Source organism: Electrophorus electricus, chromosome 8 (assembly GCF_013358815.1).
Source record: "Electrophorus electricus isolate fEleEle1 chromosome 8, fEleEle1.pri, whole genome shotgun sequence".
In the NCBI taxonomy this organism is placed as follows: Eukaryota; Metazoa; Chordata; class Actinopteri; order Gymnotiformes; family Gymnotidae; genus Electrophorus; species Electrophorus electricus.
Window position 1 is genome coordinate 26,405,064 of NC_049542.1, and position 12,500 is coordinate 26,417,563.

General features: G+C 46.5%; 1 protein-coding gene and 1 long non-coding RNA gene across 6 annotated transcripts in view; both read left to right on the forward strand.

The window, feature by feature from the left end:
• Positions 1-12,500, forward strand: part of ldlrad4a (low density lipoprotein receptor class A domain containing 4a) — a 53,184-nt gene that overhangs the window by 14,236 nt on the left and 26,448 nt on the right. The window contains exons 1-4 of one of the 5 annotated variants that reach the window (XM_035528779.1): positions 738-1,845; positions 2,033-2,449; positions 2,822-2,884; positions 5,911-6,058. In XM_035528779.1, the coding sequence (XP_035384672.1) occupies positions 5,977-6,058 (82 nt within the window). In that variant the 5' untranslated portion in view covers positions 738-1,845; positions 2,033-2,449; positions 2,822-2,884; positions 5,911-5,976. Of the gene's footprint in view, positions 1-737; positions 1,846-2,032; positions 2,450-2,821; positions 2,885-5,910; positions 6,059-12,500 lie in introns of those variants that run through there. The other 4 variants (XM_035528777.1, XM_035528776.1, XM_027022881.2 and 1 more) reach the window with 4 other exon arrangements.
• Positions 6,852-9,719, forward strand: LOC118241792. The gene is made up of 2 exons (XR_004776355.1): positions 6,852-7,690; positions 7,788-9,719. It is a non-coding gene; the product is annotated as an uncharacterized LOC118241792 (long non-coding RNA).

A 12,500-nucleotide genomic window follows, 5' to 3' on the forward strand; every position in this document is an offset into this window, starting at 1 on the left:
CCAGGCAGCGTTTGAGGGGTGAAGTGTGTGAGGCGGGACATCCTTGTGTAGCCACACACACACACACACACACACACACACACACACACACACACACACACACACACACACACACACACACACGCATCAGTGCTTGCAGAAAGCAGACAGCAACACAAGGAGGCCTCGAGCAAGAGGAACCCGTGGCATTCGGTGTCTTAGATAAGATAACTGATAAAGTCGAACCAAAGTGCCATCAAGCAATTTCCTGGACGTGCACTATAAATAAATGACCTAACGCAATAACGATGGCGTCAAACCAACCTGCCTATTAAACGGATTATGATCAGTAGCGTATAACCGGTTATATAAAATAGGCGATTACACAGCTGACTAAATTGTTTTGGCTGGTACTTGAATACGAAATTCACGACTGGCAGTTTGAGAGCTCTGCGATTGGGACTAGATGCAGGAGTGGGGGCACGGTCGGTGTCCATCAAGGGTGACGACTTTCAGCTGAACTGCCTCGCGACAGAGGACCGGGGCCTTGGCAACGGCACACCGCCCTCGCGCTAAGTCTGTTTGCAAAAAAAACACTCATGCAGATGTCTGTGGCGATCACAATAAAAAGGTCCGTTAACTGCGCAATTTTGGTAATAGCTCCTGGCTCACGCTTTCACGTCATGTCCTTTGTAAGTTGCCTGCGTGCCCCGACACGTGTTCGCGCGCGCGCGCATATATCAGTATCAGAATGACAGCGCGAGCTCCCCGGGCGCCCCTCCCGTCGTCGTGGGGAAAAGCGGCTTCGTTGCTATAGCACCTGAGACTGAGCCGAGCCTTACGTGGACTAGGCAAAGGGGGTTGTGATGAAGGTGGGTTTTTTTTGTTTTGTTTTTAACCACCCTGTACTTTAGAATCGAAAATCGTTTGTTTCTTTTCATTGTAAATCCAAGCACCCTTGGTGCGCGCGCACGCCACGGAGCGTTGTGATCCGTGTGACTCGCGCTTTTTTTCGTGCCACCCCAGAGTCGAGACACCTGCGGCTTTCTCCAGAGACCTCTCAAATGATGCCAGTGACTCAGAAGCGGGCTTTCAGGAAGTCCTGATGTTTTCTCGCGCTGGCAACGAGCCCCGCGACTCCGGTCAGCCCTGCACGTGACTCAGCGCAGTTCCTCTCTGCAAGCCGCGGCGCCCGGGCACAGGGGAGAGGAGCTGACCGGAGCCGTCAGTCAGACCACGAAAACAGCCCGTGCTCCGGACAGAGAGAGCTTGGGTTCCAAAGTTTTGCCCCGCCACGGCACACCTTGTTCATAACTCACTGTGCAGGATTTGCTACGGCCGTTACTTTGAAATGCTGTCAAACTGCAGACAAATGCTCTCTGCGGTAACAGCTGAATGGTCTCCCGTGTTCTTCAAATCGCACAGTTTATGGCAGTATCTATTGAGCATCTTGAGGCAATGATTGAATGGAGTCCAAAACAGACCACACAGGCACAGAGTGTCAAAAATCTCTGGGGAACATTTGGTACAACATAAATATAGTACTGATTAACGAACTGATTAACATTTCTGTTCTTATGACGACATAACCAGACCTTCACTTTTATAGTTAAGATCCACACAACACATCCCCCACAGTGCACACACAGTGCTGAAGGCGGCAGTAGTAGTATTGACTCTCCTGCAGTAGTATTTTTGACTCTCATCACTGTTGCGTTCTCATCGTGACATGTGGCCTGTTCGTGCCTCCATCCTGTTTTAAGTGCAGATCCATGGTGCACAGCACCCCCAGCCATGTTTATCTGAAGACTTCAGAGTGCTACCCTGCCATGGATCTGCATCTGAACAAACACACAAAACTCTTTGGTAGGGAAATCTTTTTTTTTTTCTTTAACTTCCTGAATTCTGTTTTGAATAGCCTCCATATTGCTCACTTCCTAATGGTGCAGGCCAAGGAAGGGTCAGCATTCGTTCGCATTTCATTGTGTTTTCACGGTGTTCCTTTTTTCCCTTCTACTCATTCCTGTTTTTTTTTTTCTTTTCTCTCTCTCAGCTCCCCTGTGCCTGAGAACGGAATGCTCTCGTTTGCAGACTGGACGAAACGGCCCCCTTCGGCCCAACCTCCAATCAGCGCCTGAGTCTGAGCCAACGTTCCTCCCCATCTGGGGTGGCAGACCCCTCCTTCGCTGTCCCAGTGCATTGTGGGCCATGGCAGTTCACCCGGGCTTGCAAGAATAGGAAGCCCTTGTGATTTCTTCCCTCAGTAGTGAGAGTCTGGTGTAGTCTCTCACCCCCACCCTTTCTCTCTGTGTGAGGAAACTCAGATTTGCAGGATCCAAAATGGAGGTCAGCCAAGCATGCTTGCTCATCCAGAGTGCCCTCTACTGGACGGGTTGAAGGTGCCGGGAGAAGAGTTACTGCAACAGCAGTATGCAGACAGATGCTTATCCAGACACAAACACTTTCACAGGTAAGAGACGACGTAAGAGTCAGAGAGGGACATGACTCTGTGAAAGCACACCCTGTGTTCCCTGATCTCTGGCTCTCAAACAAGCACGCCTACCACATCACTAGTGTTTTGTTACATTTTAGGAACAAAATAAAAATGGTTTCAGAAATCGCTATGTCTGTCCTTGTCTGGGGGCAACCAGACGCTGACTCTGGAAAAACCAGCCGGTGTGCAATTTTTTAATATCAGATGAGGAATTTGAACTTGGAGCAGAACACGGTTCCAGACACACAGAAACCCCTGAGAGATCCAGGCTGGAGGATATTGTTTTAGCAACTGCGGGGCCCTCGGACCGAGCCGGGTCACCCTGTTCTGTGATTTTATTAATTGCAGGGAGGACAGAAATGCCGGAACGTTCAGTTCCAGAGGAATGCTATAGGCTCTCCAAGCTCAGAGGTAAAAACCAGGCCTCATGCCCCACAGCGGCGCCGGTCACTCATACTGCCATGGGGGTGCTGGGGTTGCTGGGCTACTGCCGGGAGGTGGGTGGGGTTGAAAGGTGAACTGTTCAGTTAACTAGTTTTCATTTGTCTGTAGACATAAGTGGACATACAGTGTGGTTCAGTTAGTGTGCGTTTGCCATGATTTTTAGTTGATGTAATGAACTTAATTTGGTTATGGTTTCCCATAGCAACAGAATGCTGGAGTTTGTGGCGTTTAATGTATTGCCTCAGTTTTTCAGATATTTTTCTCTCTCCCACTCTCTCTTTCTGTCTCGTTCCTTCTGTCTGTTTCATTCACTCACTCTCTCTTTCACCTCTCTCACCCCCATTCCTTCACTGGCTCTTCTCCTCTTTTTAACTCATTCTTTTCTCTTCTCTCCTTTTCTCTTTCTGCCTTATCTATCTGTCTGTCTGTCTGTCTCTGTCTGTCTGTCTGTCTGTCTGCTGGGAAAGTGGTGGTTGGGAGTAGAGGCCTTTTGAATGTGGTCTCCAGGGTGATTCCTATGATTTCTGGGAGGCCTCAGCTTGTGTAGAGAGAGCCTGTGCTGACTTCAGTGTGTGTGTGCACATGTCTGTGATGTCAGTGCCTGCAGGGTTAACACACAGAGAGGCTCTTCTTCAGTTGAGACACTGGGCAGTCGATTGTGTCCCCCCCCCCTCTCTCTTTGATTCTCTCTTTTTGTTTCTCCTTCTTGTGCAGAGTTGGACCTGGCCTGTCACACTGCTCTGGAGTGTGCAGAGTAGAACTCATTAGTTTGCGAGTTTTGTTTTGTCAGTTTGAGGATCCTGGTTGTGTAGTCTGAAATGTGGCTGAGTGCGCAGGATGTGTGGGTCCTGACCCCATCGTGTGGAACTTTCGCTTCCTTCCGTATGAAATATTAATGAAGCAGGAACATATTGAGTCGACTGCCTTGTCCTGCTCTCTCCCTTCAGCCATGTGCCACACGCCACACGCTGCCTGCACGACTTGGCAGCCTGGAAACACGAGCTTCAGTTGGCTACACCCTCCCAAACACGCCCTGAATCTTGCAGTCCTAAACATGTCCACCCTCACCCCGTACCAACCACACCCTGCTCATGCTGTACCAACCATGCCCTCCTTCACACTGTGTCAAACACACAGTATCCCTTACACCTTATTAAACCATCTCTCCCTCCCACCACACCAACTATGCGTCTCGTGTGCTAGTTTTCTCATTCTCTTTCTCTCTGTATCTCTTGCTTACTTTCTCTTTTTTCCCATAAGGGTGTCAAAGCCTGGAGGCAGTGATAGACAGAGACGCACGAAGGGAGGGAGGGAGGGAGGGAAAGGCGTGTTGCAAGTGACAAAACAGATGCGAGAGACAAAAGTCCAAATAAGATCAAGGACATAAAATAAATAAATAAATTGTGTGTGTGTGTATGTGTGTGTGTGTGTATATATATATATATATATATATATATATATATATATTATATTATATTATATTAAAATTATTTGTTTTTTAGTGTGGCTAGGCCGTGCCCCAGGCCCTGGACGCCAGCGGTTATTACTCTGTCCCGTCTCCCTGAGTGCAGTCCCGCTCCCCATATGCTCCGCAGCAGTGCCAAAGCCAGTGGTGGGTCATGGGGTCAGAGGCCGTCGTGGCAGACGCAAGACTCTTCCACCACTGTCACATCCTTCTCAGCCACTCCAGCATCCTAAGTTCAGACTAAATTTAGCCCCCGGCTGATGGTACTGTTGTCCTGCCACACGGCTAACCCCCAACTGCTAACGGTGGACACACAGCCGCTGACCTTGCCACCAAGGAGTCAGAGCTGACGTACACGTGCACGCACACACGTGAAACACTGCAATGTGTGCCTTAAAATGACCTGACCGGTTCAGACTACATCACTGGGTTGAAATTGTTTTTTTTCCCTGGAAGAACTGCCACCTTTCAAATAGCTTTCTTTAGTTGGCGTTTGATTGGTTGTTGCATAAAGCCCCGCAGGTGATTTATGTTAGATTATGCTGGAGTCACTGGGTTGATTAGCTAAACAGCAGCAGATCTCCAAAAAGTATGTTACCGTAGATAACTTCCTTTTTTGGATGAGTGTGGAACTTGTTTAGATACATTTGCTGGTAAACGTTTTGGTGATTGTTGGATTGTTTGCTATTATTATTATCTTCCTGAAGCTGAAACAGCTACACACAGAATGGTTTTATTTTAAACCTGACTGTCACACTGGATACTCACACTCTAATTATCTTAAAATAGAATTTAGATTTAGAACAGTCTGATGGTTCAGTCTGTCTGAAAACATAATGAGATCCAGGAATCCTGTAATGCACTTTCTCAGCCGCAGGTTCAATACGGCAGCAGGAGCAACGTCCCTGTGGGTAACGTTTATGGGACTCTGAATGTTCTGGAAGAGGGAACTGTTTATGTTGAAAGCGTCGCCCCAGGTGTGGCTGTAATTGTTACTTTGTGCTGTGTGCTGCAGGTACCTGCTTGTGGTGAATTATTCGATGCGTCTGGTATGTGTTTCCTTTAACTGACTCATCAGTGGAGCACCTCACAACACCTGTACCTCTGGACCTATACCTCCCCAGGCCTTTCTCGCTCTCTCTCAGTTCTCTCTCAGAAATTCTGTTGAAATTAATTACTTCTCCTGACACTGGTCGAAGGTTTAGTGTCGTTTCTGTGTGTTCCGTGGGTCCCTTGGCTGAGGGAGGTTTGGCACTGCACATGTCTGGGTACTTTCTGCTCCAGCACACCTGACATAGCTCATGAAGGCCTCTGATCATTGGCTGATGAGTTGAGTTAGGTGTGTTAGATTACAGGAAACATTAAAGTGTGTTCAGGCTGGGGAGAACAGAGATTTAAAACCACTGGTGTCATTTTTTAAAAATGCTAAAAAATATATAAATCAATTAATCTGTAATAAACTCTCTTTTTTTCTCTCTTTTCTCTCTAATCTTTCCCCCTTTCTTCCTTGTTCTCTCTCTCACTGCAGGGTGCAGGTTTCAGTGCACCAACGGCAGGTGTCTGCACCTGCTCTCTCTGCTGTGTAACCAGCTGAATGACTGCGGTGACCACAGCGATGAGGAGAGCTGTCCCCCCGTCCTGCCAGTGGTGCCCTCCTCCTCCCCCCCCGCACCAGGGTAAGTGCCCCCTGTTGCCCCCTTCTCCACCCACCACCCCCCCAGCCCCTATAGCTGTCTCCACCCAGAGCTGCAGTCAGCCCACCTGTTGGCTCGCCCCCAGCAGTCGCAATCGCATGTTTTCGGAAAGTTGCTTAAATGTCTGAGTGCGCGCGTGTGTGCGTGCGTGTGTGTGTGTGTGCGTGTGTGTGTGTGTGTGTGTGTGCGCGTGTGTGTGTGTGTGTGAACGTCATGTCCTGCTGACACCATCCTGTATTCTGATGCACCTGCACTGCATCAACTGTGGGACATTTTCAGTGATGCTGTACGCTGTCGTGAAGCCTCAAATCTCGAGTGGGCTGATCAGGCTACAGGGTTTGCCTGGAAGTGTGGTGAAAGTGTGCTTTTCCCTCCTGTTCTCTGCCTTTGCTGTCTATGGACTTGGTTTAGCTACGTGGTTATTTGGTTTAGTTGGTTGAATTCCAGCTAGTTTTTGGTCGTCGCCATAAGCACAAGGTGGATCGCCTGTTGATGTGATTTTATGTGAAACCCACTCATAATTAGAGTTAGTTCTACTCTTTCTCCCTGTTTCTCTGTCTCTCTCTCTCTCTCTCTCTCTCTCTCTCTCCGAGTGAACTCTGTAGGAGCAGCAAACAGATGGTCTCTATCACACAGCAGCCACGACTGGCCAGTGAACTTTCCCCCTGTAATCTAGACTACACACACACACACACACACACACACACACACACACACACACACACACACACACACACACACACACACACACACACACACGCACACACACACGCACACACACACGCACACACTTCCCCTGTCTCCCATAAAGTATAAAGTACAGCTCACCTCACACTGGCAGTTGTGTCATTAAACTGTCCAGACATTGAGCTCCCCTAAACTGCCTAACGCGTCTGCATTTGTTTTAAATTCCATACAATTACTCGTCATTTTCTCATTGCTCAAATTTGGGCTGTCTCTGTGTTCTTGGATGAGGGAAATGTGTGTGTGTGTGTGTGAGCGTGAGTGCCTGGATGTGTTCACGAGACTGCTGCCAGTGATGAGAACAGTAATGATGTTTTCCTCTGTGTCCGATGCAGACGGACCCTGGAGGGGTATTGGTGTGTGCCTGTGTTAATGGGCTCGTTGGCTAGGGGATGGCTGAGGTTCAGGCCACTGCCACAAAAGAGCGGAGCATAGCGGAGTCTTTGATGGACACCAGGTTTATGTTTCAACAAGTTTTCAGGATTCGACAAAAACACTTTACAGCTGAGCCTTTATTATCCTAGTCTGCTTCCTCCCTATCCCCTTATGGTGCGCCTCTCACACACACACACACACACACACACACACACACACACACACACACACACACACCTTTTTTCACCCAATCTCCCAGACTCTTTTTCCTTTTGTGTCTTTCTCTCTTTCTTTGTCTGTCTCCACCCTGACTCTCCAGTGTGTCATGTTGTGCTGCTGTCTGTATGAGGGGCCCCTCTTGTGCTCTCTCTCTCTCTCTCTCTCTCTCTCTCTCTCTCATTTCCAGCAGAGCTGCACCAACTGCTGTACTTCACATTTTTAGCAGTCTGGCTCACATGCTAATGAAAGTGTCTGTGGATGGTGGCTATTTCAGAGGTGTGTGCATATTTGTGTATTTGACACACGTGTGTGTGTGTGTGTATGTGCGTGCGTAGTATGATTGAATTTTCACTGGCTGCTGATTTTTGCGCAGAAAGGAAAGAGGGAATGAAGGAGAGAAACAAGGAAAGAAGAAAGAGGAGAGGAGCTGACAAAGAGAGGCAGCGTTTCAGTTCTAACTGAGTTTGCCATCTCGCTGTGTCTCTCAGACAGATGGATCATGAATACGGTCTAGACGGTGAGCGTCTGGCTGAGTCAGGGATGTCCCGGTGCTCGCAGTGTAGCTTTCTGCAGAGGGGTCCTCTCACCCCCACCTCCACAAAACACACACGAGTGTGTGCACACCCCACCCCCACAGCTCACACACGTGCGCATACACGTGCATGCACACACACACACTGCTGATTCAGAGTGGTGTAGGACAAGGAGGATTTCCAGACGTGTGAGAAACATTGAGTGCCTTCAGCCTGGTTTCCCTCAGTGACTCAGTAGGAGCTGCTTCTGGGGAGACTCTGACCTCACTGGGGTGGAGAACACACGCCCCCACATACACCCCCACACACACACACACCCCCACACACCCACCCACACACATATCCAGCCTCACAGGGGTGGAAACAGCTATACAGGAGCAGAGTAAGCTTTATCAAGACATGTCGCTGCTTCTGTTCCTGCTGATGCCTGGAGAATTTCTGGCAGCCAGAGTCTTAATAGCCAACATATCAGTTACAGTTTGTGGTGTTTCAGCCCTGTGAATAGTTTTAGCGAGTGTCAATATGGGATTGTGAGTCTACTATACCCAAACCTAATGATCTACAATAACAGCTTGCCAATGTTGGCAGTTGGCTACCAGAATGTTCCAGAAAAATTAAAAAAAAATGAATGAGCCCGTGTATGGATACTGTATAAATTCTTTTAATATAAAATAACATGTATGTTAATGAGTTGTTATACTTTTGTTATATAATATACATGTTTATACTTTTTTTTTGTATTTTTTATTTTTATATTTAATTGTCATGTCATTCTTGTTTCAAAGACTTTTTGTTATTGCTTTCTTTCAGATTCTGTTTTGTTTCTGCAATATAAATAAAAAAAATTTGTTTGCTATGCTAGAAATGAATGTAATTTAGTTAAGCTCTCATTCAGATAAATGCAACTAAACAAGCTACACCTCAAAAGTATTTTAACCGTAGTTAAACTGCATCCATGATTGTCATATCTCATGTTCTGGTAATTTAGTTATACAAATACTAAAGAAAAGAAGTTCTCAGACAAACCTGTAGCTTGGTCTCGCCAGCATTATAAATTGCAAGACTGCTGGAATATGTGATTGAAGCAATAAGTGTCTCAACTTGAGGAGGATCAGGTGGTGGACTATTGCTATTAATGCTGCTGTCAGATTTCATTCATGTCGTTCCGTCTAAGCTTCCCAGCTCTTAGATGCATGGTTGCATGAATGACCATTTGGTGATGTGTGCGCTGTGCTATGTCAATAGAGCTTGTGTAATATGGTCTGACCTCTAATACGTCTCGGGTGTAGCTGATAGCATTTGCTATGCACAGGCCTCACCACAGTCTCTGCACACAGGTATGAACACAAGCAGATCCTGTTGTCAGAGCTCACCTGGTAGAGCAGGTAGAACAAGGTGCTAGCAACACCCAGTTTGTGGGTTCGATTCCCAGGGAGCAGACATGCTGTCATACTGATAAATATGCCGATAAGAGAGTCTGCTGTAAATATAGAACCAGGGCTGAGGAGGGTTAGAGCTGAGCAATGGGGGATGTCCACGCTAGGACACCTGTGTTCACTCTGTATGTCATGTACTTTAGTATATCAGTATGATATGCTGCTGTATCTCTTATCTTACAATGACCACTGCAGCTCAGAGTGACACAGTCAGGTTTAGACAATTTATTTACTTATTTATTCATCATATTTACTCACATGAGATGTCATTCTTTTTCTAGTTTTTGCTCTACTGAAATACTTTCATTTATGTTAATAAATACTTTCGTATGTTAAGATGTATATGTGTAATCTTTGTAGCTCATGAAGCATTTAGGTGCTGGTTATGAGCTGTTTCTGTGCTGCTGAGGCAGCATATGGGGACTGTTTTTGTGAACGATTGTCTTTAGGAGAGCGTTACAGAGACACCTCTCCAGGATGTCACACTTAATAAGGCAGGAATGCACAGGGCCTCTGTAGGTGAGACTCATGGGTCTGAGACTCATGGAGCTCAGACTTGTAGTTCTGAGAGTTGTGGAGCTCAGACTTGTGGACTTCAGACTCGTGGAGCTCAGATGCTTGGCACTGGTTTTAAGTCTGACACTGTTTCTGCTTCATTGAGAACAGTGAGAGAATTACATGCATCTGTGTACTGTTCCAGGGGTGCAGTGTTCATTTAATAAAACACGTGTGTGCGCACTACCAATTTAATCAAACACACACGCACATGTACACACTACCTATTTCCTGCATCTGACAAATAGGGAAGGAGGGGGCAATGTGTTTGTTCTCAGAAAAAGCCAAAAACATGAAGTGTGTTCAGCAGGGGACAGACTGACTGAGTGAGGAATAGAAAATGATGCAGTCTGCCAAGATTAGGAAAGTGTGTGTGTGTGTGTGTGTGTGTGTGTGTGTGTGTGTGTGTGTGTGTGTGTGTGTGTGTGTGTGTGTGTGTGTGTGTGTGTGTGTGTGTGTGTGTGTGCGTGTGCGTGCACGAGAAGAGTAAGAGTAGACTCTCATGAGGCAGACATTACAGCTCTATCCTGTTGTGTCTGGGAACATCACAGGAGAGAACGTTAACAATTTCAGTCTGCTCTTGAAGTCCGTTTTACTCAGACCATAAATTGCTTCTCTCTGTTTCTCCCCCTTTGCCTGTGTGTGTGTGTTTGGGAAGGTAGTCAGTTCTGTGTGGGTGGTGAAAATAACACCCCCCTCGGTCGTCTGTGCTCTCTGTTCCTAAAAGCTACACACACTGAGTCTGCAGCACGCAGAACGCCTGCTCCCTCACTGCCTCTAACACTGCGTACTACACACACACACACTCAAACAAAATGCTCTTATTACAGAGAGTGACTAATTATTATTATTATTATTATTATTAATAATAATAATAATAATAATAATAATAATAATAATAGGCAGCAGTAGTACAACACAGAAGCTTTATTTGTACCTATTATTTAAGAATCCAATCAGGAAAAGTCCTGCCTCCAGCTCACTGTCAGATCTGATAAACACACTGTGTGTTTAATAAAGCCTACATGCAGTTTGTGCTTACTTCTGGCTTAGCGTTGTAAGGGATGCACTATTGCTGCAGTATCAGACCTACTCTGACCCTCTCTCACTTATTTAGTAGTGAGAAGAAATTAAAACAATAAACACATCGTACTGAGTTATGAGTATAATTATCCTTTTGCTAGAACAGGAGGTGGCGTTACTAGGCAGTGGAAAGTACCTCAGCAGGCTGCATGTTGAGGTGGCTGGGTGTGTCATACAGTGATTTTTGTTTGTTTTCTGCAGAAGTGTAACTGCCACATTATATTAACAAGAACTTACCATTCATGCCTAAACACAAAATAATAAATATATGTTTGAGTATCTGAATGCATCACACATGTTGTGAATGCTGGAGTGGCGTTGGGTTTACGGTGCGGATTTTCGTTGGCAGTGGGGGATGAGCGCTGACCTGTGGTCCTGTGCCCGTAACCTCACCTCCACCTGTGGCTTCACCTCAGAGACCTCCCCTCCACTATGGCGCTGCCTTGGAGAACCCACCCATATCAGTGCTCAGCTTTGTTGCGGCAATCGTCCAGAGTGTCACTGATGACTCGTCCCACACCTAGTCCTCCATGAGCCAGCCGATATTACTGCAGAAAACACATTGCACAAGTCCATCAGACCACCAGACGCTGAACCATGGAAGGCACCTGAGTGGTTTATTTCTAGTGCCGTGTTTCCGGTATCCTAGCAACCCAAACCAGCTATGCTCCAACTGCTCTCCTGCTGTTGCCTACACAGGCACGGCTGAACTTGCTCCATCGATCTCCTCCACTGTCAGCAGGCGAGAGGATCTGGACTCACTGGGAACTGTAAAGCTACACTACAGGCTGCATGTTCCGCATTCTGGAAATATCGTGTACATTTTTATCGTGTACATCTTTTGTCTCCGAGGGCCAAAGAGTGCCAAGAGATGGTCCTTTTTACACATCGCTGAGGAACGTTGATGGCCACACTGCCAGTAGTCCTGAATTTAATTATGGTTCCAGAAGTGGAATTTGTTCTGACAGTACAAAGACTGTCAGAGAGGGTCTAAGTTACAGGTCCAGCCCCAGGTTGAAAAGGAGATTTAAATGCTGTGACAAACCAGTCTGGTGCAACAGCAGAGAAACACAGTTTATTGACGTCTTGTGCCATTTAGCATAAACAGGTACAAATCTGTGTTTTGTTTGCAAGTTGTGTGACATGCAGGCCTGGGTTGGATGTTATAACTGTTAAACACTGTAAATGTACCAGCAGCTGTAAACTACAAGCACTGTAAACTACAAGCAGCCGTAAACTGCAAACACTGTAAACTACAAGCAGCTGTAAACTTTCCTGCAAACCAAACTGCTGAACAAGTCAGTTGTTTTTTTAAATGATGGGATGAGACTCCTGGGTTACAATGCCTCTTTCCCAACCTTTGCTAACCACATAAAAGGAGTTTCACCAACACACAGGTCTGAATTTCTCCACAAATTAGAAGCTTTCAGATTAAAGATGTTAAGTTTATTTTTCTACACCTCATATATTTGTGGACAG